The 25,963-nt window shown below is 46.2% G+C and overlaps 1 protein-coding gene and 1 long non-coding RNA gene across 5 annotated transcripts in view; both read left to right on the forward strand.

Annotated features, from left to right (window-relative positions):
* The window catches only part of LOC308584807, a 223,025-nt gene that overhangs the window by 87,862 nt on the left and 109,200 nt on the right, over positions 1-25,963 (forward strand). The gene's annotated exons all lie outside the window — the stretch shown is intronic.
* Positions 3,218-25,963, forward strand: part of HTR7 (5-hydroxytryptamine receptor 7) — a 40,691-nt gene continuing 17,945 nt past the window's right edge. For 3 of the 4 annotated variants that reach the window (XR_014006978.1, XM_081189616.1, XM_081189615.1), the window contains exon 1: positions 3,218-5,016. Coding sequence is in view for 3 of the 4 variants with exons in the window: in XM_081189616.1 (XP_081045742.1) it covers positions 3,686-5,016 (1,331 nt within the window). In the remaining variant the exon portion in view is untranslated. The remainder of the gene's footprint in view (positions 5,017-25,963) is intronic. The other variant, XM_081189614.1, reaches the window with a different exon arrangement.

Here is a 25,963-nt window from a genome sequence, read left to right on the forward strand (position 1 = left end):
AGAATCAGTCTGTCCTCCCAGGAAATGAGCCATTCTGTAGGGCAATCCTAACCACGTATTAGCTACTAGCTGGTTATTTATTATTGTATTTTTACTGCACTTGTAGGGTTTTGTGCCTCAGGTACTAAAATAATTTGACCTGTCTTGGGTATCATGCACCTTCACTGGGTGGGCAGGAGGACAACATTTGCTGTTCCACTTCTGGCAGTAGAGTCTGCTGGCTGGTCATGTCATGCTGGGATTCCCTGAAACATATTACTGTATTGTCCACGTGGGAGCATAAAATCCTAACCTGCTTGTCAAGTGGACTTAATAATAATAATAATTTTAGTTAGTGTCAGGAGCAGTGCCAAGAGCAGCTCAGCAATAAATCACACAATGTCGTGCAGCTAACTCTTTATTCAAGAAAAAAAGGTCGCCTCAAGAGGCGAGGCCTATTGAAACCGATAGGACTTGCTTCTGTAGGATGGAGCTGATTTTTAAAAAATATATATATTTTTATATATATCGAATATAAACGTTTCCCCACGCAAGCTCACATGGATGCAGTGCTGCTGACACAAACAACAGTCGTTTTACCTCTCTAGGTTTGGAGTGAAATATACTGTTTTCCTTTTGGCCAGGCAGCGTAGAGGGAGAACGTGAGTTGTGGTCAGCATCTGCTTCCACAACCCGCCTTATACATATCTCTTCCCACTCACTCCGCCATCATAAGAGCCACTGCTGTCCAGGGTAAGGCAGGAAGGGAAACCTGAATCGGCAGCCCATCAAACTTCAAAGTGGTAGGTGGTAAGCTTCCTTGAACTCTCATAGCGCAGATAAAAGCGAGAGCAGCTAAAAATGGGGAATTGGAGAAGAAAGCCCTGAACAGATCCATTTATATGAAGTGCTAGAAATGTTGCCGAAACACATGGCTCAATGCAAATTGCCAAATGTAGTGCAAGGCTCCCGAGGCTGTGAAATCCCACACCTCATTCTAACCGGAGTATGCCATCCGCTTTACAGCGATGAGGAATATTTCATTTACGTGTCTTCCCTCTGTGCAACGATGTAGGAGGCACAGGCTGGCTCCCCGTACACCCATGTACTTCTGTCTCTTTTTTCCTTTCAGAAACAGTTCCCATCTCTCTCTCTTGCACCCTTCAAAATCCTATCCAATTTTCAGAAAGAAGCACTCCAGAAATTAGAGGGCTTACTGCCTGCGCACAGCTTAAAAAGGAAGACAGCAAACTACCTTATACCAAGCCAGAATCATTGGTCCATCTAGTTCAATATTGTCTACAGTGACAGCTCTGTGGGGTTTCAGGGAGGGAGTCATTCCTGGCCCTATCTGGAGATGCTGGGAGCTGAAGTTTGGACCTTCTGCAAGCAAAGTAGATGCTTTGCCATTGAGTTATGGCCCTTCCTTATGCCAGCCTGTTTTGGTGTTCCCTTCCAGACCGCAGAGAGGGAACTGCGGGTCTCTCTCTCTCTTGTTCTCTCTCTCTCCACATGCCCTGCTGCTACACAGAGCACAGAAGTAGCCCAAGGCAAAGGCACAAAGGGGATATTCAGGCGAAGATAGATGTAACATTACATGTCTATTACAGCTTAACACGGAGCAGGAAGCTCACTCGCTGCTCCTTTAGGAAAGCCACACTTTTCAATAGAAAAAGCAACCCTTTTCTGCTACGGCAGCAGCACCTAATTTGGGATGTCAAACAGGCAGGAAACCTGTGGCCAGTTGGACTCCAACTCCCACCCCTCCCTCCCTCTTGGCCCTGCTGGCAGACGTGCTTGGAGCAATTTTATCTTGATGCATTTGATGCAAGCAGCCCTGTGAACATAGTCATCTGGTGGCACAGATAACTAATGAAATCTGTACGATTAAATGATTTCTGAAGTGTCTGAGCCCAGATCTATCCCCACTCACTGCCTGCATAGTCACTGTCTGCTGCCTCCCTATACCAGTTGCTGGGAATCACAAGTGGGGAGATGGGTATTTGCGTTCAGGTCCTGCTTGGGGGGCTTCCCATGGGTAAGAAGGGGGCAATTGGACTAGGTCAGTCTTTCCCAAACCTGGGTCTCCAGCTGTTTTTGGACTACAATTCCCATCATCCCTGACCACTGGTCCTGCTAGCTAGGGATGATGGGAGTTGTAGTCCAAAAACAGCTGGTGACATGAGTTTGGGAAACACTGGACTAGATCTGGCCCGATCCAGCCAGGCTGGCTGGTTGTGATGTGAGAAAAGGTTCTCTGAACCTTCTCAATGGCATTTCATTCTCTTCCTACTCGCTCCAGGTCTGCACTCCTGGCTCACGTAGATGATCTGTGCAGCTTTACACAAGAGAATCTAAAACTGCCATTAGCCAGAAAGCGCATTTGAATTCTGAATGCCACCCTTCCACTTCCTCCTATTCTGCATTACTGAAGTCAGTACACTCATAAAAAACTGCAGGAGGGGCCCCAAAAGCGGCTCTGAGTCTCGGATGCCACCCCAACCCCTTTTCAGCTGGGCTTAAAATAAAAAAAGAAAGATCGCCACACTCTTTATTTGAGGTCACTGAACCTGGCCTAAATTGAAATGGAGCCATCTTGCTCCCACCCTCCAAACAATGTGAGCAGCTTCGCCTCTGAAAATGCTGTGTCCATCCAGCGGCAGGCCTCTTGTCAAATATAGCCTCACCATTTCTCCCTTTTCTTATTGCAGTGAATCAGCACTGCTCTGCCTTCATTGTTCTTTACTTCCAGTTCCTTCGCACCCTGGTCTTCAGCCGCTGGCAGGGGTGCGAGAAGGTGGGGGTGCTGCAGTGGCGTAATGTGGGGGGTTCAGGGGGGGCCGGCTGCACCGGGTGCAACATCTGGGGGGCGCGCTCCACGGGTTAGGGGGCGCAAATTACGTGCCTTGCCCCGGGTGCTGACAACCCACGCTACGCCACTGGGGTGCTGGGCTGAGGCAGCGGAATCACCACAAAGGTAATTAAGAGAGTTTCTATTTTCAGGTGAGATTAAGTCACATACCCGCATGTTCAGGGTGAGTGCTCATTAAATAGCAAACACTGTCCGGTCTCCCTGTAAACCAGTGGCATAGCGTGGGGGGTGCAGGGGGGGCCGGCCGCACCGGGCGCAACATCTGGGGGTTAGGGTTAGGGGGCGCAAATCCACGGGTTAGGGGGCACAAATTACTTGCCTTGCCCCGGGTGCTGACAACCCACGCTACGCCACTGCTGCAAACAATCTGGATTTTTCTCTCTCTCCCTTATTCTGGATTTCTGTGTGTTCCATGGACATGCGGAAAAGGAGATGGGAAAACCTGGACTGAAGGAAGGGAAGGTGAGGGGAGGAAGTAATTTGGAGAAGAACCTCATATGGACAACGGAGAATTAATGGAAGTACGGAAGGCTGGAAGAAAATAAAATGGGATGGTGCTGGCCCATTTAGGCACACACAGAGGGCAATTTTAAAGGAAAAGGCTGGAGAATTCAGTACTCACTGGAACTCACACCTTCTGTTACCCTTGCCTAATATCTGGGGAGGAGATTCAGTGGTGTGAATAAGCACACCCTGTTGGTTTTCTGCCTGCCCTGCTATCCAAAGCCCTGGAATCATGCGGGGAAGGGGTGGGGGTGGGGTGGACACCAAGACAGGATCACTTCACATCTGCATCGCGTCACATCTTCTCAGCAGTCGGCCCCACCTAGCCGCATGCGAATAGACCCCGCAGCGCCTGCAAATACACCTCGTGGAATCCAGAAACGCGAACGCGTGAACCAGGCGCGGAGACGGAACGGCGCTCTGAGTTGCCAGGAGCGCAGTGCCGTCGGTGCGCGTGTCCCAGAGTGCAACGTCGGTGACACGCGAGATCTATTCAGGGGTGGGGGGCAGGCAGGCAGCCCTGCCTTCGACGGAGCCCTGCCCCTGGGGCCAGAGCGCGCGCCACGACCACGCCTCCGACGGTGCTCTCAGTCGAGGGACGCGGCTGCTTGCGCAGAGGGCTGTAGTAGCGCCGTCGCTGCCTCGAAACTTCCCGGCCGGACCTCGAACGGATCGTGTGGGGCTGTCGCGTCCCGCCTGCGGCTGAGCCAATGGGCTGGGCTGTGTCGGGGCTCACACTGCCCCCTGCGGAGGCGGACCTCGGCGTCGAGCGGGATCCGAGCGGACTATGCTAGAGCCCTCGGCGCCGGGGCAGCGGCGGGACCTGCGCGGGGATCGTGCTGGTGGCGGCGGCGGGATCCCAGCCCGGGAGGGGGCGCGCGGCGGGGGTGGCTGGCGCCGAGGCAGAGGGAGAGCTCCCTGCCCGGGCAGGCGGAGCCCCTCGCCGCCGCCGCCAGAGCGCTGGGAGTCGCTGCGGCGGCGCGGAGAGGCGGCCATGCGGGGGGCTGGCTGCTGCTGGCTTGGTGGGCAGCCCTCCTCAATATGGTCCTCGACGTCCACGGCGCCGGCAGCTGCCCGCTCGTCTCCAGCCCGCGGCGCTGCTTCGCGCCCCACGCTCCCCGCCAGCTGGGCTCCGGCGGCGCGGCGGCGGCGATGATTTCGGGCTCGCTGCATCCGCCCCGCTTAGGGATAGGCGGCAAGCTCTTGCAAGGGGTCACGGCCAGCCCCGGGGGTAGCGGCCATGCGGGCAGCGGCAGCGGCGTCGGTAGCGGCAGCGGCAGCAGCAGCCCCAGCCCGGGCTTCGGGGACGTGGGCAACGACACGCAGTGCGGGGAGCAGATCCTGAGCTACGGCAACGTGGAGAAAGTGGTCATCGGGGCCGCGCTGTCGCTCATCACCCTGCTGACCATCGCCGGCAACTGCCTGGTGGTCATCTCCGTCTGCTTCGTCAAGAAGCTCCGGCAGCCCTCCAACTATCTCATCGTGTCGCTGGCGCTGGCCGACCTGTCGGTGGCCGTGGCCGTCATGCCCTTCGTCAGCGTCACCGACCTCATCGGCGGCGAGTGGATCTTCGGCAGCGTCTTCTGCAATGTCTTCATCGCCATGGACGTGATGTGCTGCACCGCCTCCATCATGACCCTCTGCGTGATCAGCATCGACAGGTGAGCGGGCAGCGGGCGGCGCGCCGTCGAGGGAACCGGGGAGGGGGCTTCGCGTCGAAGCAGCTCAGGCTCGGGACGCTGGGTGGGTGGGTGTGTTTGTAAAACTTGCTGGCGGGACGGCCGCGGGTGCGTTCACACGTGCGAGCGCCTCAGGAGGCTGCTGCAGTGTGGGAAGCAGCAGATCAGGTCACCACTTCAGACGCCGCGTCTTTTTCCGCGTGGATCGGCGTGCAGATGGGAAGATGCCCTGAAATTCCGATTCGGAGTAGAGGAGGAATATCATGAGAGGGTTAGAGAGGAGTTTGTTCCTTAATCCACTCGGGAATGTGGATTAAGTTCGGATAATGGCAGGCTTCATCTTTAGGATGAGAGTTCTTTTCTGAAGAACTCAGAAAATTGATCACTATTTTGTGGTATGTTGGTTGGCCTAATTAAAAAAACACGTGTTGCCATACTGAGGATTTTGGGATTTGAAGTAGATTCTTTACTCTGCTTGCTGGCCTTCATTCTGATATACATTTCACCAATGTGGTTTTTTAAGAATGATGAGAGAGAGTGGATTTCTCACCCGTCTCCCCATTCTTTTATGTCGACTGGTGGCTGGTCTGTTTTAGCAATAGCTGTTCTAAAGATCACTTGACCTTTGTTTTCTGCGTAAGTTGTGAAGGAAATTGCTCAGAAACATTTGAGGTGAGCAACCAAACCCGTAACACATTTGCATTTATCCGTGTTTCTTACGTGGAGACACCTTTGTTAGGGAGAAACTGAATTGAGAGTAATCATTCTGGAGGAATTTAATCTAGAAGAAAACAAGGCTTGGAACCAGGCTGCTGTGGTACAGTATTTGTTCTGTTTCCAGAAGCAGGAAACCTTCGGTCCAAGGCATCTGTGTGCCTAGTCGTTTTTCTACCTTTTAAATAAAGCCCACCCTTCACATTATGGCTAGAGATGCAGCTTGTGTGCATTTTACGTTTCCCATTTTTTAAAAAGTTGCCCCTATTGAGGCATGAGGACTAATCACAGCTTTGTGATACTGCGTTGCCAAGACTGATGGAGGGACCTTGAGCGAAGTTAACCAGTGCATTACGGCAAGGCTCTAAAAACTGAATGAAGTAGTAAATTGTCTGACTGGAGCAGGTTCTACAACCATTCCAGCAGGGGTCACTTTTGCTTTGTTTATCCTCATACCTGAGAAGTAAAAGAACAGATACACTGTGTAAAAAGTCAGGCCAAACAAATAAACTGCTGTTTAATGTGACTAGCAAGCTTCCCATACCTCCATTAATTTGCTGTCGCCCATATGATGTTCTCCTGCAAATCTCTGCCCTCTCACACTTTCCCCTCCCTCAATCTGGATTTCCACTTCTTTCTGGAGTATCCCTGGTATGAGAAAATCCAGAATGAGGAAAGGGGGAATTGTGGGCAAAGGCAGTGCTTTGCAGGAGGACCTCATGCAGTTAAGGGAGAATTAAGGGAGGTCTTGGAAGCTTAGTAGTCACTTTAGACCGCAGTATGGGTGAGCCTTTAGTTGATTCTACTTGTCTCTGCCTCCTATTGGCCCCCCAACTTGGCATAATGCTATAGTAAACAGGGTCTTTCTGTCAGCCCCATCATGCAGTTAGGTGTTCCCAAGCCCAATAAATCACTGGGCTTAAGCCTGCCTACTTCTGCATGGGGCTGCCGTCTGTTAGAACTATTTCTCCATTTATACAAAGGCAACATGTGGCACTCCCTAAAGAGCTACTAAATCTTTGACACCTGCACTTGTTTACAAATCATCCTGGGTGCATTGGGTTACCTTTTAGTACTAGGATGCTGTGTAGGAATGTTTCAAAGCAAAAGTCTCTAGGTTATTCCCCTTCGCTGATAGTAAATGGCTAATTGTTGCAGTTGACTCATGAACTGCTTCCTTTCCAGTGTAAGGATTTGCTTGGTTTTACTCTTGCAACATTTTGGCGATAGAAAAATCCCTCACAATAGCTTACAAAAATAAAATATCAGCAACAATTAAAAAGAGCATTTACAGCACATTTTAAATGAGATAAAGGAAACCATAAGCAAATAATCATTGCAAGTCTGGTGGAAGAAAAATAAAAGTCTTGATCCACTGCCTGAAGGACAACAGAGAAGGGGCCAGTTAAACCTCCCTTGAGAAAGGGCTTCATAGTTAGGGTGCCACAACCAAAAAGGCTCTGCACTAAAAGGGCCCCTGCCAATCACACTTGCCTTGATGGTGGAATGCAATTGATGAGCCAGTTCATGGAGGAAGAAGCGGTCCTTGAAATATCTGGTTCTGGATCCAAAGCTATTTTGTACTATTAAAAATAATAATAATCCAGATTTATTATTTAGCCTTATACAGTGGTACCTCGGGTTAAGTACTTAATTCGTTCTGGAGGTCCGTTCTTAACCTGAAACTGTTCTTAACCTGAGGTACCACTTTAGCTAATGGGGACTCCTGCTGTAGAGCACGATTTCTGTTCTCATCCTGAAGCAAAGTTCTTAACCCGAGGTAATATTTCTGGGTTAGCGGAGTCTGTAACCTGAAGCGTATGTAACCTGAAGTGTATGTAACCCGAGGTACCACTGTACTTACTCTTAGGCCTAATCTAGTACTATTCTGTGCATGCACACACACACATGGATTGGAGGGTGGGTAGCCATATTGTGATTGTGCATTAGTCATATTTATTTATTTATTTATTTATTTATTTATTTGAATCAATGTGTATGTTTTTATTTCCTAAGTGAAAGAGATGGAAAGGAGCTTAGTCTAAATGTTGGCCATGAGGAAGAAGGCAAAGTCAGGGAGAACAACAGATTTGGATAGCAGGCGGGTATTTGCTGCTTTAGAAAAACCAGGACAGGTGGAACCCCGGAAGAATTCTATATGCTTGTTCTCCCCAGTATGTGAATGCTCATCTGGACTGAATTCAGTGGAATTGACATCAATATGAATGAGATAAACTTTAAACTCATTCAGTATTAGGTTAGCTGTACGCAGATCCTTCTCAGTCCCACGGAGAAGCTTTGAGCACATAAATCTCTACATGAACATTCCCTCTTTCATGCTGAAGCCAAGCTGCTGAGGGTACAGCCACTGGCCAGTGGACACACTGGAAGGCGCTGCTTACGGGTGCAATCCTGCAGCCCCTATCAATTGTCAGAACAGCTTTTTTGTTTATCTTTTAATCTAACAAAATATTGTTGTGCCGAAGCCATGGACAGCGGTAGTGGGGAAAGTGGCTTTTTAATTTTATTGTGCTGAACTAGAGCTTGGGCTTCAGCTGCAAACCTACAGAGCATCTCCTAATTAAGTAGAAAGGAATGAGCATGTCATATTGCTGACAGTGCAATTACTTTTTGTCTTGCGTAAATAAAAATTGCTTCCACGAAAGAAGAGTAATTCTGGAGAAACGAATCCCCTGTGGTTTGTTTACTCCAGTGCACAGGTGGTCAAATTTTCCTCACTACTTTCAGTGGGGCTCAGGCCACAGAGTCCTGGGCTAGAGCCAATCTCAGGATTAAGAAAAGCCTAAAGGAAATTCCACATGACCTCGAGGCCCCCAGCCCGTTTCAGGTTTTGGAAGATGATGTCTGAAGAATCGCAGACAAAGCAAACAACCGCCAGAATTCCAGACAGCATGTTGTTGCATGCAGTTCTCTGGAAAATGAGAATGAACTAGAAAGCAGGTCAGTCAGAGTTTTGGGAATAGGGGGCTGGGGGCAGGGGGCGGGGTGGGGCGTGGCAGGATCCGGTGAGAATGGAGTATGAGACAGACAGAAAATATATTCTGCTGCCAAAGGAGCTTGAGTTTGCTACACAGCAATAGTCTCCATGGCCAATCAAACTGCAGCTGCTTGACAAGCAGCAGGTTGTGCCAATAGCGGCTGCTGTAGTAGGGCAGAACCTTGGAGCCGCCCTCCCAACATGTGTGCTTCTACAGCTTCCTTGGATGGGGATGGGATGAAGTAGGCCAGTTGTGGTCCACCAGCCACAGACTGGCCACCCCAACCCCAGTCTAGCAAGGTCTTGCACTGTGAGTTGCTTTGGGTGCATTTGTGTGGGGTCTTGTTGCATGGGTTCTGCGTGTGTCATGCATATGCTGTACAACCTATTCCCTTCATGATAGTTCAAACTCTTGTAATCAAGCCCTCCAAGGAAGGAAAACTCTGATCATAAACCTCTGTTGCCTTGCTGGAAGAAAAGGCTACGGAGTGAACCATACACAAATCTGGAGTGGAGTCCCTAAGACAGTTGGATGGTGTCTTGTACGCCTCCTTCAGGCAACTCCTGCATCCAAGCTGATGCCAAATGTATTGCTTTGCTTTCCTTTGGAGGAAGGGCAAAAAAGTGCATGCTTTTGCGGCACAGTGCAAGAAGGACGGGAAGCTTCTCCCCCATTGGATCTTGCCACAAACGGCCTCAGCCCAGTATACCTGAAGGAGTGTCTCCACCCCCATTGTTCAGCCAGGACACTGAGGTCCTTCTGGTGGTTCCATCACTACAAGAAGTGAAGTTATAAGGAACCACGCAGAGGGCCTTCTTGGTAGTGGCGCCTGTCCTGTGGAATGCCCTCCCATCAGATGTCAAGGAAGTAAACAACTATCTGACTTTTAGAAGACATCTGAAGGTAGCCATGTTTAGGGAAGTTTTTAATGTTTAATGTTTTATTGTGTTTTAAATGTTTTGTTGGAAGCCACCCAGAGTGGCTGGGGAAACCCAGCCAGATGGGTGGAGTATAAATTATTATTATTATTATTATTATTATTATTATTATTATTATTATTATTCTCCATAGTCTGACAGGTGATTTTTGTGACCTCCTGGGCCTGTTTCACCAACCCTTAGGTATGCCTCTGCTGACCGAGACACCTTAGTAATTATCAAAAATTGATTGATGGACTAAATGTTGCTTGCCTATTAATTAACTGTTTTAATTACACTGATGGATTTAAAAGATTGATTAAAGTGCACTTTATAGATGCATGATTTGAATCCAGTGAATGCAAAAGTTGGAAACATTTCACATAACCAGTGAAGGGTTGATGTGGCCCCATAGCACTGCCTATGCACTGGGGGTTTTCATAGGGCAGAGCCAAACCATGCTTCCCCTTTGGCACCCCACATTTTTCAGTCTTCAAAGCAAATCTGAATTTACATACTGACTGGTGGGGGGAAAAAATGGAACGTGAAGCTGTTCATTTCAAACCATAGCTATTCTGAAATATAACTCCTGTTCATGGGTATCCTGTTTTCTGTTTTTCTTTATAAAAGCGGCAACAACAGCATATACTTGGACCAAAGGCACCCATGGCCTCTTGTGGCTTATACATCTGCTGGAGAGCAAGAGGCAGCTGTTAGCGAGGCAGGAAGAAGAAAATACAAACAAAGTACATGTTTAATCTGGGGCTTCTCTTCCCTCGCCTGTCGTGACACACAGACGTACTTTGCCGGCTCCATTCACAACATCACTTTGGAACGTTTTCTGCTATGTCTGGCTGCCGCCCATTTCCTTGCACTTCCACTTGACCTACCCCCACACCCCAGCAAAGAGATCGCGTGTGCATCCACCTGAAAAGATCACCCTTCTGATTAATTGCACTTGGAAGTCATAACAAAAAGGGCAACTGGGAACAGGAGAGAATAAACTCAACATTTATCCCTCTTACCTCTCCTACTGCCCCCGAAACAAATGGGACATTTTTTGGGGGGGTGTATGTGAAATTCAATAGTACAGAGCAATTTATGTACATAGCAGATGGATGGTGCTGTATAAATAACCATAGTTTGCTTGCTTACAAAGCTTGTGTCTCACATAAGTGACAACTTTGTGCTAATGCGCAGATCAGCCTTTGCCAACCCAGATGCTTTTACAAATTATTTATTAAGTATTAAGTTTGTATGCTGCCCTTCACAGGGTGGTTCACAACATAATACAAAATGTGAAGGCGAAATAAAACATAAAGCAAACCAATAACCCTCTTCCCACAAGCATATTTAAAAGGCCATAAAAGGTTTAATCAGCAAAAGGTCTGGTTATAGAGAAATGTTTTTGCCTGCCTCCTAAGGATACATAATGAAGGCGCCAGGTGAGCTTCTCTGGGGAAAGCATACTGCAAATGGGGAACCACAGCAGAAAAGGCCCATTCTCATGTTGCCACCCTCCAGGACTCTTATAAAGGGGAACATGAAAAAGGGCCTCAAATGATGATCGCAGGGTTTGAGTCAGTTTGTATGTGGGGAGATGGTCTTTGAGGTATTGAAATTTGTGGATGGATATAAATGAATCTGTCAGTTTTCGTTTCTTTCTCAGGATCCCATTTCCCAGTCTGAAATTCAGTTTTCCACATTTTCACATCAAGTTGAGTTTTTCTTTTAACAAAAGAAGATTCATCAACAGTTTTGGTGTGAATTTCTCCTAATACGTACACATTTTTTTGTATGCAGTTTGGACCAATATGTACCTTTTTTGCTCCATCAGTTCTCCTCAATTATCACATTTTTTGCTCTGTATGACTCACTTTTCCCCTCCTAAAAAGTAAGGGGAAATGTGTGTGTGTCTTATGGAGCGAGTGCAGGCTGCACACCTATCCCAGTAGCCAGAATAGCAAGAGGGATTGCTGTTTTCACTGCGCAGCGATCCCTCTTGCTGTTCTGGCTTCTGAGATTCAGAATATTTTTTTTCTTGTTTTCCTCCTCCAAAAACTAGGTGCGTCTTGTGGTCTGGTGCGTCTTATAGAGCGAAAAATACGGGTATTTTATTTTCCAGGAAAATATTTTTATGTACTCTTTCTTCCAACAGAGGCAATCTTTTTTGTACACAATGTTTGATTGGAGAACTGCAACATAAAATATGGAGAAGTGCAAATTTTGGAGGACAGTGGTGCGGTTGTTTTGTGCATTGGTTTGAGAAATGTGACGGCTTGTATTTTCTGATTAAAATGCAAACATAATTGATACCCTCCCATCCCTAGCTACAACTCCCATTAACCCCAGTTGGCACGGCCACCATGCCAGCTGGGGCTGATGGGAGCTATAGTCCAAAACATCTGGAGGGCACTAGGTTGGCAAACCCTGACTTAGAAGTTCAGCCGAATGTTGTGAATCTAGGTTCCCTAACCATGCTGTAGATGAGGGCTTACTTCTGAGTAAACATGCACATGGTTGGGTTTTGCAGATTTGGATCTTGACTTTGGGTTTTGCAAAGCTTTTCTTTTTGAAGGATCATAATGCTTCCCAAGCAGGTGTTCTGCCTTGCCCCCCGCAACTGTGGGTGCCCGGTGTGTGCTGATGTCACCGCGACATGCACTTGTGATGTCAGCAGGTCCTGTGGCATAGAACCTTTGGGGGGGGGGCAGCCCCTTCGTTCAAAATTTGTAGGTGCCTGGGCACCCAGGGCCCTGCATAGTTAGCACCTATGTTCCCAAGTGAAGCCATTTGCTGATACGTAAAAAGCAAAGGGGCCTTATTTACTAAAGAGGGAAGAATGGCGCCGAATATATTTGCGTAATATGTAGCTTATTGAGGAAGAACTTCAGCGCATAGCAACTGAAAGAATACTGAAGGGCTGGGTGGGGGGGAGGGGCAATAGTCTAATGTGGCCGTATATTTTATTAAAGCATCGCTAGGTAATTTGGCTGTCTTGCTAGAGGCATACAAGGCATATATCAGATGCAAGACAGCCTACAATTTGTCTTTTCCACCCCTGGGCTCCGATTTTTCACAATACAGGTCCCTGAATATATACCCACTTCTGGCTCTTTGGATCAGCATGTCAACATTTATGTGCCTGTTTTATCATTCAGATGTGGGATTTAAGATCCCTGTTATTAGAATTATCTTCCCTGGGGTGGCCGAGACGCTAAAAGGAAGTCCATGCTTTGCATATCGTAGCACCATTCCAGCGTTCAGTGAATAGTTTTAAAAGGCCTGTTAGAGATTGCCCTCTAGGTATCTGGAATGGATGCATCAATCATTCTAAGGCTGCACAGATTGCTTGCTTATAGGTTGGCAGGGATATTCTTCTTATTCCTTATCTGGTAGTAACCTCAGAGCCCAGAGTGTTCTTTTTGCTTCGGGGTGTGGAGAAGACCCTTGAACTCATATCCCCTTATATTTAGATGCTAGTTCCCCAAGAAGCTTTCCACATGTGATTGAAAGGTTTCACGTGATAGGTGGGCACACCATGTGAGCACGGTCAATTTGTATATACAGTGAACAAACGCAAAGCCTCTAGGACTGCCAACTCCTGCAGTAAATAAAATCTAATATATTTGTGAGTCCAGAAAAAAGAAAAGCAACAACAGACTATTGCAGCCTTGTAAGTAAGCCCACAAAACTTACAATGCCTGGAAAAAAACAACAACCAGCAAACAAGCAAGGGAACAAAAACCTACCACACTGATTTCACTGCCTTATTTTAGTGCAGGGGTTGCCAATGTTGTTCCCATCTAGATGTTGTTGGACTACAGCTCCCATCATCTCTGACCACTGGTCCTGCTCGCTAGGGATGATGGGAATTGTAGTCCAACAACATCTGGGGACCTGAGGTTGAGAAAGGCTGTTCTATTGCTTTGGCAAGCTTGACCTAATTAGTTTATGATCTTTACTGACATGGAAGAATGGCATCTAGATTTTATTTTCTAAAATTTCAGGTACAAAAATGTGTTAGTGCGTTTCTGGACCCCGTTCATCCTAAAGGCAGAACCACAGGTGAGACCAGTGGTTGGTTCTTTTGACCTTTTCCAAGGCTTTTAGCAGATAAGATGAAATTTACTCAGAGTCCTGCAGTGGTTTCATGCTCTTTATTGCAGCTTATAAAACAGTGATTGAATTTCCCCCCAAAACGCAGGCTTTTATATACAGCGGTACCTCTAGATACGAACGGGATCCGTTCTGGAGCCCCGTTCACATCTAGAAGCAAACGTAACTAGTGATGGCATGTCTGCGCACACACGCGTCACTTTTCGCTGCTTCTTCACATGCGCGTGATGTCATTTTGAGCGTCTGCGCATGCGCAAGTGGCAAAACCCGGAAGTAATGCACTCTGTTACTTCCGGGTTGCTGCGGAGCACAACTCGAATGCCCTCAACCCGAAGCACATTCAACCCGAGGTACGACTTTACATTATTTACACAATGAGTCCCATCTGATTGGCTGATTCTACTTCCCTCCAGTAGCCTGATTGGTCTTCTCCTGCAGGCCAATCAGTTGTTGTGTCCTACGATCCTACCAGCCTAATAGGCTGATTAACTTCCTCCTGGAGCCTGCTTGGTCTTCTCCTGCAAGCCAATCAGTTGTTGCATTCTAGAATCCTACCTGCCTATTGTTCTAGGATCCAAGCTTAGGGTGGTTCTGTGTCCTTCACCCAGAGAATTGTCCTCTGTATTTGTCTGAAGGGTAACTTGGTCCAAATCCAGTTTAGAGATAAAGCACCATAAGAGGCAAGAGGAGGGTCCTTGATGCTGACCACCACTAGTTTGCACCTGTACAACAGGTAGCAGTCTTCCTTATTATGATGAGGTGGATTATGTTTCCATTTGCATTATAGTAGCTGTTTCTAAAATGTTGTGTATATGCGTAAGTTAGCAGATGCAAATATCATCCTCTTTTTTTGGGGGGGGGGGCAATTCATAAATGGCCACCCTAAATAAGAAGTGTTTGCATTTGGCTGAGGCCAGGGTGTTTTGGGAGAAGGCGTATTATGTTTCACTCTTTCTCACTGTGCCATTTCCTCAATCCAAAATAACTTTCCAGTCTCTGAAGCTGCTAGTTTTCCCTATGGGGAAAATTACAAATATCAGCCAGGTTTTGGGTGTGTGTGCGTGCAGGGATGGTGGTGTGCGGGGGGGGGGGGGGAGGAGAAGAAAAACTTTCCCTACAGCTGTTGCTTTAATCCAGTGGTTCTCAAAGGGTGTTGTGCACCACACTGATGTGGCAGGAGAGGATGACAAGCGTGGCAGGAAGATTCAAGGACAATCAAAGAAATGTTTAAACATTTCAGGGTAGTATAGTATCAAAGTTTTTGTGTGTGCAGAATATGGATAGATAAATTTTCAAAACGAGAGCAAGAGCATCATATGATATTACAAGCTCACACCTCTCACTGATTTTGCATACCTACTTGAGGTACATATGTAAGAGATTCATTTGTATTTGGGGAATGATTCATGTTATTATGTAGCTGCATTCTTTTATGCTTTCTGACTGTCCCTTGATCTTAGTATAAAATACCTGTGTTCTGTGTTACAGATCAAAGACTGCTAGAAGTTGTTTCCTTTTTGTTTTCCAGTGTATCAATTAAAAAATCAGCGAAGTGGGAGCAAATTTTTATTCTGAAAGTGTGGCCCAGAGGGGAAAAAAGCTTGAGAACCACCACTCTAATCAAATGTAGACCTTGACATGTGAAATATGTGCATGGAGGCAGCATCCTGAGAATTGCTTTCACACTCTTTTGTTAGAAAATGCAGACTGGGGCAGTGTGTGAATTGGCCCTTGGAGCAATGCCGTTGCATGCGTACCAGAGCCATAACCTGATTTATTTGTTTGTTGAAGGGACAGGGTGTTTGTCCACCCTCTTCCATCGTGCCCTTGCGGCAGCATGAAAGTGCTGTGTCTGAATAATGTTTCCCCTTCTTCTGCGTCCCTTCTCTTGGGAGTACAGTGGTACCTCGGGTTACATACCATATTTTTCGCTCTATAAGATGCACCAGACCACAAGACGCACCTAGTTTTTGGAGGAGGAAAACAAGAAAAAAAATATTCTGAATCTCAGAAGCCAGAACAGCAAGAGGGATCGCTACGCAGCGAAAAAGCAGCAATCCCTCTTGCTGTTCTGGCTTCTGGGATAGCTGTGCAGCCTGTATTCGCTCCATAAGACGCACACACATTTCCCCTTACTTTTTAGGAGGGGAAAAGTGAGTCTTATAGAGCAAAAAATACGGTACGCTTCAGGTTACGGACCCTACTAGCCCATAAATATTGCTTCAGGTTAAGAACTTTGCTTCATGATAAGAACAGAAATCGTGCTCAGGTGGCGCAGCGGCAGCAGGAGGCCCCATTAGCCAAAGTGGTGCTTCAGGTTAAGAACAGTTTCAGGTTAAGTACGGACCTCCAGAACGAATTAAGTACTTAACCTGAGGTATCACTGTAATTCAGGTCCGGAATTTCTGAGTGTTGACAGAAAAGGCAGCAAATGCTGAGCATTGTGGGGAGCCAAATCTGGTAAACGAGCCCTGACAAGTCATAGGCCACTTTATGGGAACTCTTCAGAATGACAAACCATGCAAAATTACAAAACAAACATGGTATTCTCTAAGGGCACATGAATACAGGCCGTACAATACATCCCGCTTTCACAAGGCATTAACTCCAGGGAAATGTAGGCCTTGGTCATTTTTTAGGAATCAAATTCCTCCCTCCATCCCTTCCTGTGAGTCGACCTGTTTTGGGTCACCTCTTGAGCTATTTTAGCCCTTCCCAGTTTGAACAGTTTCTGGTTGCTTGTTGCTTGTTGGTGACTCCATTTTTGTATTTCTGTCCTGAGGAACAGGCAGTGCCCAGAAGAGGCATATTTCATGTCTAGTGAAAGGCAGTTGTTGATGTTAGAACAGTAACTAGCAAAGAATTGCATCAGAGACAACTCAAAGAAAGATGACACACAATCCAGAGCCCTGTTGGCCTTTTGGGAATGAACTGCCTATGAAGGAAATGTAGAAATGGCCTCTGCACGAGGTTGCGTCCATAATCAGCTTGACTAATTAGTGATTGCCACAGAAATGTCTTATGAGTTTGCATAATCTCTCTATTTTTTTGAAACCATGTGCAGTATCTATCTTTATGTATTAGCTGCTATACAAACAGATTATCAAAAGCTTACTTGATTTTTTTTCTAATACCACAAAGGGCGTGTGCACGAGAGAATGAAAATTGCTGCCCAAGCGTCTCTCTCTCTTTGGTGTTCACTCGTAGCCGAGTAAGATTGTCTTCCATAAACACGGTTTTAACAATGAGTCTGTAAGTGACTGTGGAGGCCAATTCTGGATCCACACATCCTTCCACAGTGGGGACATAGGTTTCCGGGTGGGAGTTGATCATGGTGAGGGTTTGCCACAGTAAGCAAAGTACCAGTACTTGAAAACGGGTACACACAGTAGTTTTGCAACTCCTGTGAACTGGACATTGTGTCTGAGTGAGACAGTGCACGTATTTTTGTTCAGACACGCTGTCTTCTCAGCAGTTAGAAAGCAAACCTTCCCCAAACCAGAGTCAATATTAGGATGGCAGGAGATGGATAGCTATGAGACCCCTATTCCCCTGCCAGAGCTACAATTCCCAGAGTTTCCTGTGAAGAGGGATTGATTTTTAAACCTCTCTGGGAATTGTAGCTCTGTGAGGGGAATAGGGGAATCACATAACAGCTCTCAGCGCCCTTAACAAACTACAGTCCCCAGGATTCTTTGGAGGAAGCCAAAGACTGCTCATAGTGATATGATACGACAGTGGTACCTTGGGTTAAGTACTTATTTCGTTCCGGAGGTCCGTTCTTAACCTGAAACTGTTCTTAGCCTGAAGCACCACTTTAGCTAATGGGGCCTCCTGCTGCTGCCGTGCCGCTGGAGCACAATTTCCGTTCTCATCCTGAAGCAAAGTTCTTAACCTGAGGCAATATTTCTGGGTTAGCAGAGTCTGTAACCTGAAGGAGCAGTTTACTGGTTATTCCAAAATGGGCCATTTATGGCCAGAAAGAAAGCCATTTGAAGGATGGAGACAGGAGCGTATCCTTATTGAGAAAGGGAGACAGCCACAGCATATATTGCTGTTTTCTGTTTCATGTTGTTCCAAACAGAGCTCTGTGTTATGCAGCTGCCTGAGGTAACTTTACGCAAGCCGTATCTCTTAGTCATGCTTCTCTTAAATCAGGCCACATTTCAGCTACTTTTCGCTGTTGGCCTCAGCAGAGAGAGTCCTAGATAATAAACAGGCCACAACGACTGGGTCCAAGTAACCTTGGGATACACTTATGTGATACCTTGTTGTTGTAGATAGAAGGAGGACGTGCCATTCTGCTTGATCTCTGAGGGGTTGCAGTAGCAACAATAATTTGTCAGCATCCTCCTTTAAATAACTGTGTAGGGGCTGTTCCCTTTTCCCTTGGTAGCTTGAAAGTGAGAAAAGAAAACCACTCTTTCCAGATCTGGTGTGTCACATTAGTTTCTTCTGCACATGTCTTCTGGTATTAAATTATACCTGTACAAATCTGTATCTCTTCCTCTCCCCGCTTTTTAAATAAATGAAGCCAAAAGAGAGACAACAGTGCTTAAATGTACAGATGCTTAAATGCACTTACTCGCAAGCATGCTAAGAACTAGCATTTCGAACTCGATTTCATTAGGAGGGAGGGAGGGAGCTGAAGCATAAAAACTGCAGTTAGCTCTTCAAGAAGAAGAAGAAGAGGAAGAGGAAGAAGAAGCATGAGCATACACTTCAGTGATCATCTTCTGCAATGCCTGGATTCTTCATTCTGAAAGATTGCTATGAAACTTGAAAGCACTGCAGATTCCTATCCAGCAGCTGGCTCATGAGACTATCACCTTGCTTAATCCTTCTTGCAAGCCACGCAGCGAGAGCACTCACTATAACAAATTGCTAAGTTTCTGCAGTGCTTAAAAATAGTCGCAAACACTTCATAAACTGAGGCCAAGGCATTTCGCTCGGCAGGAAATGCTGCAACCCACGGTTTCACTTATCTCTCCGAAAGGTCATGATATTTCCCAGCAATGATTACTTTATAACAAGTCTCTGCCCTTTGTGTACGTATTGATATGAAGATGTCCCAACTTGTTTGAAAGTTACGGGACCGATAGGAAAGGGCTGCAGAATTCACACCATTCACAAAACTCCCCACACCCCTTAGATCGAGGTTTATGTTCTTGCAAGATACTCCCAAGAAAAGAGTAGGTTAAAAACATCTCACAGGTCACTGTGCTCAGAGAAGGCTCAGCACAGAGAATATTATATTATTTTATTGTCAAGTTTCAGTTGCTCTGATTACTTGGTTGAGCTTGTTGCAGAATGTTCTGGAACAAGACCACAGTCCAGCACAATGAAGAGCACTTTAGCCTAGTTTTCTTCAGTGGTCTTCTCTGTGTTCGACTGGAGCCATAAACCTCTTGAAAATAAAACTAATTATTTTAGGATGCTGCATGTGGATGTAAGCTTCTGAAAAAGGACTGAGGGTTCATGCACTTAAATTGGCAAAGTTAATCACTCTGAGAATCTAGATCTTTTCTAGCTGTCCTTGGCCAAAATCTCCATCAAGGCTGCGCATAATAGACACTGTATCATCAATATTAAGTGCATTGAAATGTAATTTAATCCATAAATGTAGATGCAGTTGGGAAAAGTCTTTTCTCTCAGATCGGATTGGCTAGTAACCATGAAGTGGAATATGGTGGATGTTGTTGTTGTTGTTTAGGAGGCCAAGGGAAGCTTTTATCCAGAGCTCATTTGAGTTTCCTGGGACTGTCTGTGCCATTTTAGTCCTGCATACTTTGTTCCAGTACATTCTTTGCTTAAATGGCACACCATGCATAGTTTGTGTGGAATGATCCTTGGAGGGTCTGGTTATCCTACTACGTACAGGAATTTTCTTTCTTTTCAGCAATTTTAGGATGCTGCTTCATTTCTGTGTATCGGGTACAGTGAAGGGAGTCTTCAGGCTTGTGAGATCTGTTTTGATGTTTACTAGAATCCCGAGGTCCACCAACCAGAGCCAAGTACAGAATAGTGGCTGGATAATGAGAGCACAGCTGTCAGTGCTTGACTTCTGGTTGAGCCCAGTCAGGCCTCTGTAGCACAAGGGTCAACCAACATTAAAAACACCTCACTGCTAGATACTACTGCAGCCTTTCTTCACAGAGTTCATAATACAGGCTTCCTTCCAATCCAAAGGCTGGGCTCACTCAAAAGGCCTGAGACTTGACAGCTTTCTCTCCTTTACTCTCTTATCCACACACGTTTTGGCTACATTCACAGAGGACATTAAAAGCACTACAATGCCATTTTAAACAGTCATGGCTTCCCCCAAAGAATCCTGGGAGCTGTAGTTGGTTAAGGGTGCTTAGAGGCTCCTGTTCCCCTCCCAGAGCTACAGTGGTTTAATCACCACAGGGAACTCTGGGAATTGTAGCTCTGGAAAAGGGGTCTCCTAACTCCTCTCAGCAATGGCCTTATAACACACTACAGCTTCCACAATGGGGATGCTGTTACAGTTTTTAGAGTGGCATTTTCAGCAAGACTTATAATGGCTCTTTGTAAACCTTTTGCAAGAGCTTTGTCCCTGACTACACCACACCCTTTCACCACCAATGTGGGACTTGGGATACTTGCACCAGTTGAAAGGCGCAGCTCATGTCACCCACGGTCGCGGTGGTCCATGGGTATTTTAAAGGAGCCTAAACGTTCCTCAGAACATGCCATTTCACAAAGCCAAGCTTAACTAAGGATGTTTCTTGGAGTGGCCCCACACCTCCCTTGGGAGTCTGCCTAATTCCTGCCACATTTGTTGCTGCTATATTCCTTAGTGCTATGATGAAAGGAAAAACAACAACACGCCCCTCTCCTGAGATACATACCCCTTAGCCGGCTTCTTTATGAAAGTATCCAAAAACTCAGTTTATCAACTCCAGGCTGTAACTGTGAAGATCGATTCTAGAAAATCTTTAGGTGATTTAACAGGGAATGATTTTCCCCAGCCCCATTTTCTTTCACTGTTCTTTACACTGAGAAGAAGGGTAACAAAACAGTTTTAACATTTGTGTAGGAGTACAGAAAGCCAAGTTATAGTACAGATGAGAGACTAGTTGTGCCTCTATTTCCAGTCAGCAATTAAATATTTTTTAAATTAAACATGTCAGTGGGTTGTTTTAAAAGTAATAAATTATTTCTAGCATGGGAGAAACATCCTGTAAGATTATGGAGATGTATCATTCCACCGGTCTGGGGGATATTATTCATCAGGAAACAAAAACAAAGGGATGTGTGTTGAAGTATTGTTGTTTAAAAGAGAAAAATGGTCAAGAGTTAAAGGTTCAACAATTTACTGGGTTGCCAGGCCCAACCCAAAGAAACTACCTGTGACTTTAATAGCTTTTTTTTTTTTGGGTAGTACTGATGTCTTTGATCTAAAGTTGGTAGCTTAATTTTTATTCCTTCTTTTTCTCTACCCACCCCAGTTCATTCAATTATGGCAGTTAAGACATAAGGTTCCCAGGCAAAGGCCCAGTGTTAGAAATTAGCCAGGCGCCAGGTGTGTTTTGCAACTAGTGCGGGTCCAGTTGCAACCATGTGGAGATCTCTAGATGCTAGATTGGCGGCTGGGAAAGGTAAAGGTAAAGACGACCAAAGGTAAAGGTAAAGGACCCCTGGACGGTTAAGTCCAGTCAAAGGCGACTATGGGGTTGCAGTGCTCATCTTGCTTTCAGGCTGAGGGAGCTGGCGTTTGTCCACAGACAGCTTTCCAGGTCATGTGGCCAGCATGACTAAACTGCTTCTGGTGCAACGGAACACAGGGACGGAAACCAGAGCGCACACAAATGCCCTTTACCTTCCCGCCACAACGGTACCTATTTATCTACTTGCACTGTTGTGCTTTTGAACTACTAGGTTGGCAGGAGCTGGGAAAGAGCAACGGGAGCTCACCCTGTTGTGCGGATTCAAACTGCCAACCTTCTGATCGGCAAGTCTAAGCGGCTCAGTAGTTTAGGCCACAGCGCCACCTGTAACCCAGGTTTAAGGTGCCATTTAGTGATTAGATTATATACCTGAGTTTCTAACACTGTCCACTTCTTTGCTCCCAGCTTACAGTAGTATCTCCCTACATCCCTCCAAAAGTGGCCCATGTAGTTGGGCTCTGGGACGGCACTCTGTTAGACAAAGTGGGCCTCTAGAGTAGATGTGGAGGATCTTTGGCCCTCCATATGTTGCTGGACTTCATCTCCCATAATTCCCCTGCCATTGGCCATGCTTGTTGGGACCGATGGAAGTTGTAGTCTGGTAACACCTAGAGGTTCAAAGATTCTCCACACCTGTTCTAGAGGGAGATTTTTGAATTCCTGCATGTACACTAAGGTGCTACTGTGATCCTGTATTTTGTTGCTTCAGCACAGTCTTAACTCCAGTAGGGGAGTTTCTGCATAGTTTTGTCTCAAGTTCACTCATTCGTATTGTTTTCTGTGCTATGTATATTTGGAAAATGGCACCATTGCTCGATGCTGGGGTTATATTTCTGGGTTCCTTTCCCTTCCTCCCCATGGTGGAACGAAGCACTCCTGTATCATTAACTTAGTGCTTTCTTGTGTTTTTATTGCCTTTTAATGGGAACATACAGCAATAATTGGCACTTAGAAAAATATTATGCTTTTAAGCAGCATGTATAACAATGGGAAAACATTCCATCCTAAAATATTACCGTCTTTCTCTATTCCTCTTTTGCTAATGAACGTAAAAGCTCTTTCCAAATTTCAAATGGTGACTCTGACTGCATTCCAAATGAGTCTTTGACTTAATTTTAGCTTTTGATATGTTTTAGCACAATTAATATGTTTTGGCCTGGTTTCTAGCTAGGTTTTCAAATGTGGCTATTGGTTACTTTCAGCTGTAGTCACGGAGTAGTTTTGTGGGTGGGTAAGGTGTGCTTGGGGGCATCTGCAGGCACCGCGTTGGTGACCCCCGAGCTATGGCATATATCTGTGAACCTCTTAAAATGCCCTCTGGTCTGAGATCTGACAGTGGAATGCCCTCTGGCTGACATCTCTAGTAAAAGCAGAAAAATTTCCATTCAACTCTTAACAGCTGGGCTTTTCCACTTGGAGGATGATTGATGCCAACATATAATTTGTATATTATGCTGGCTGTGTGACTTTCATCGTGAGTTATGGGGATCAAAGTAGATTTGCAGCTGGGTTTCTCACATCTAAATACCAACACTCTATGGTATCATTGGCCCTTAAGTTATGGACTCTGAAGCACCCTTCATTTTCGCAGGACTCACAAAGTCCCTGGCATCTCCAGGTAGAGCTGAGAGTCCATGCCTGAAACTGTGGAGAGCTGCTGTCAGTCAGTGTAGACAGTACTGAGCTTGATGAATCAATGGTCTGACTCAGTGTAAGGCAGTTTCCTTGTATGTGAGCAGGTACAACTCTCCACTAAGGCCTAATTAGTATGTCTGCTTCCTGTGCCATTTTGGTGATATTTGGAGGGAATCAATACAGGGGCAGAATGACCGATCCTGTTAATTTCATGCCAGCTTCGTTGAGTGATACAAGAATTGAGCTTCTATTCTGTGACATAATAGAAAGAAGGTGCACTGTTTTATTGTAAAGATGGGCCACGCAATTATTCCCACACCCTTTATACCAAGGGTGGGAGCAAGACAGATCTCCAGGCTTCTATAGTCAGGGAAAAGCCGGAACTCACCAGAACTGTGTTCCAGCACTTATTTTGTGTGTTGTGGCAGCCCCGTAGTGTTGTGGTGCTGTCCCCACTCAGGGCTGTGCAATGCGGGCAGGGTGAGCCAGTGAAGAAGAGAAGTCTTGCTCCCCTAAAGAAAGCTCAACAACTTTGGGTGGACGCTCCCTGCAAAGTCCCAACACCCCTTTTTCTATAAAAAGCCCTTTCTATAGTGTTTGTTTGTTTGTATCATTTCCTTATGCCAGAAGGCATCAATGTGACTTACAGCAAACAGTAGAAAAGGTTCTGGCAGTGCTTCCCTCCTCTCCAGCTTGCTCAGGCGCGGTGTTAAGGCTCTTTCTAGCGTCCTCTGGTCCCTGCACCTCTTCTCCACTGGAGGTGGGGCTTTCCTCCTCGCTGGAAGAGGAACTGCTTCGCAAGATTTCCGGAGGCTCCCTGTAACACAGCTCCCCCTCTATCTCTCGCCTCTGAGCTGATGGCAGTTCCCTAACAGGTTCAAATCCTCACTCAGCCATGAAGCTCACAGGGTGACCTTGGGCCAGTCACTGCCTCTCAGCCTAACCTACCTCACAGGGTTGTTGTGGAAATAAATTAGGAGAGAGAGAGCCATGTATTACACCTTGAGCTTCTTGGAGAAAGAGGTGGGTATGAATGCAAGAAAGAAGGAAATAGGATTAATTAATAAAGATTATTTTTAAACAAATACGACATAACTGTCATAGAGGCAAACTGCTGAGAACCAAGAATGACCATGTGCTAATTCCAAACAAAGCCCCTACCTTAGGGTTGCCATGTGTCTGGAATTTCCCAGACATAGCTGGGATTCGGCCATCAGAAACAGTGTCTGGGTAGAAATCGTTCAATGCCTGTGAAAATCCGGACGTATGGCAACCCATGTTGGAAGTGTAGATTTTGGCAAATTTTGCAGCAACTTTTGTGTCCGGATTTTTACCTTTTGAAATATGGCAACTCTACCTAGTCTATCTCAGCATGATCATTGTATGAATGAAGAAAGCCGATAAATAGCCCTCACTAGCCCTGCTCCACAACCTCCTTGAGTGCATTTGGCCCAGCTTGAATGTCTCCTCGAAGTGTGACAAGGCCTCTTGCTTCTGGTCTGGTTAGACAATGGTGGGGTTTGAGGTGTGGGTGTTGTAGGTGCCTCTGGAATGTAGCCTGCTGTACAAAGTTCAGGTCATAGCCATAACATTGCCCCCCTCCCCCCCAGAAGATTGTCCATTGGGGAAAGTTTCTCCTCCCTGCTTTATTCACTTATTTCATGTCCTGAGTGATTTGCGGCCTTCCGCAGTGTTGATTGTGCTTCTATGGATGGCTCTCGAATTACAGGCATAGTTCAAGACTTTATATTTTCTGTGTTTGCTCAGGGAAGAACAAAGGCAAGTAATGGATAAAACAGCGCACTGAAAATGACTCCACTTCTCCAAAGATAAATATTGTTACAGCTTTATCATCCAAGCTATGAAGTAGGCTGAGAAGGCTGCATTCATCATCTCCTACATCATTTGCATTCTAAGGAGTTTTCTTTTTAAAAGTCTTAGCATATTTCCACCCCCCTAACCTTTCAGAAACTTAAATATATTGAGGAAAGGAGGAAGTATTGTTGGATATTAAATCCGTTACTACCAACAAAGCGAGGGTCGGGGGTGGGGGAACCTGGAACTGGTCCGTAGGCCCAATATCATTATCTTCCCCACCCCACCTGTCAATCACCTGACATCATGTCCGGGGGCCTTTATTTCTGCCGGCAGGGGTCAACAGAAGCCCCTTTCAAAGCACTGTCTTGAGCAGTGCTTTGAAAGCCTTTCCCAGTGGGCTGGGGTGCCAAAGGTTCCCCACCCTTAGACTAAGAGACAGTGTGTGCGTGAGAGAGAGAGAGAGAGAGAGAGAGAGAGAGAGAGATTTCAAAACCCAGCTTTCATTTCTGGGAGAAAAGGGTTTGTCCTTCCTTTCTATGGTTTCCACCTGCCTCCTTTGCTCCATGAGTGTGAAGGCAAATGGCCTCTGTGTCAGCATTGACATGTTCTGCCATAGCCTTTCCCCTTCACAAAGGAGTCGGGAAATGGTTCTGCCTCAACTGTTTTCCCCACCGTCTGCTTTATCTGGTGGAGCAGAGTTCGTCCTGGCCAGGTACATTTAACAGATGGTGCGGCTAGTGCTTAAGATAGTAGGGAGACAGAGCAACAAAATGACGGCAGGTCCCAGAGATCTAAGTTGGTGCATCACACTGTTTATATACTACACTTATTGCTTTTGTGGCCAGGAATATTCATTGAACACAAGGCATGCTGACTGCAGTGCTGCTGGGGGAACCAGAGCCAAGCTGGCCAGGAGCCTCTTCATTATTTTCCTGGCGAAACACATGTCTGTCATGTCACCACTGCAGTCATAATCCTCTGTGTATGTGTGTGTGCTGTCTATGCCATTGTTTGTGTGCATATATTTCACAATGAA

This window comes from Podarcis bocagei (genome assembly GCF_964188305.1).
Source record: "Podarcis bocagei genome assembly, chromosome: 4".
Classification (NCBI taxonomy): domain Eukaryota; kingdom Metazoa; phylum Chordata; class Lepidosauria; order Squamata; family Lacertidae; genus Podarcis; species Podarcis bocagei.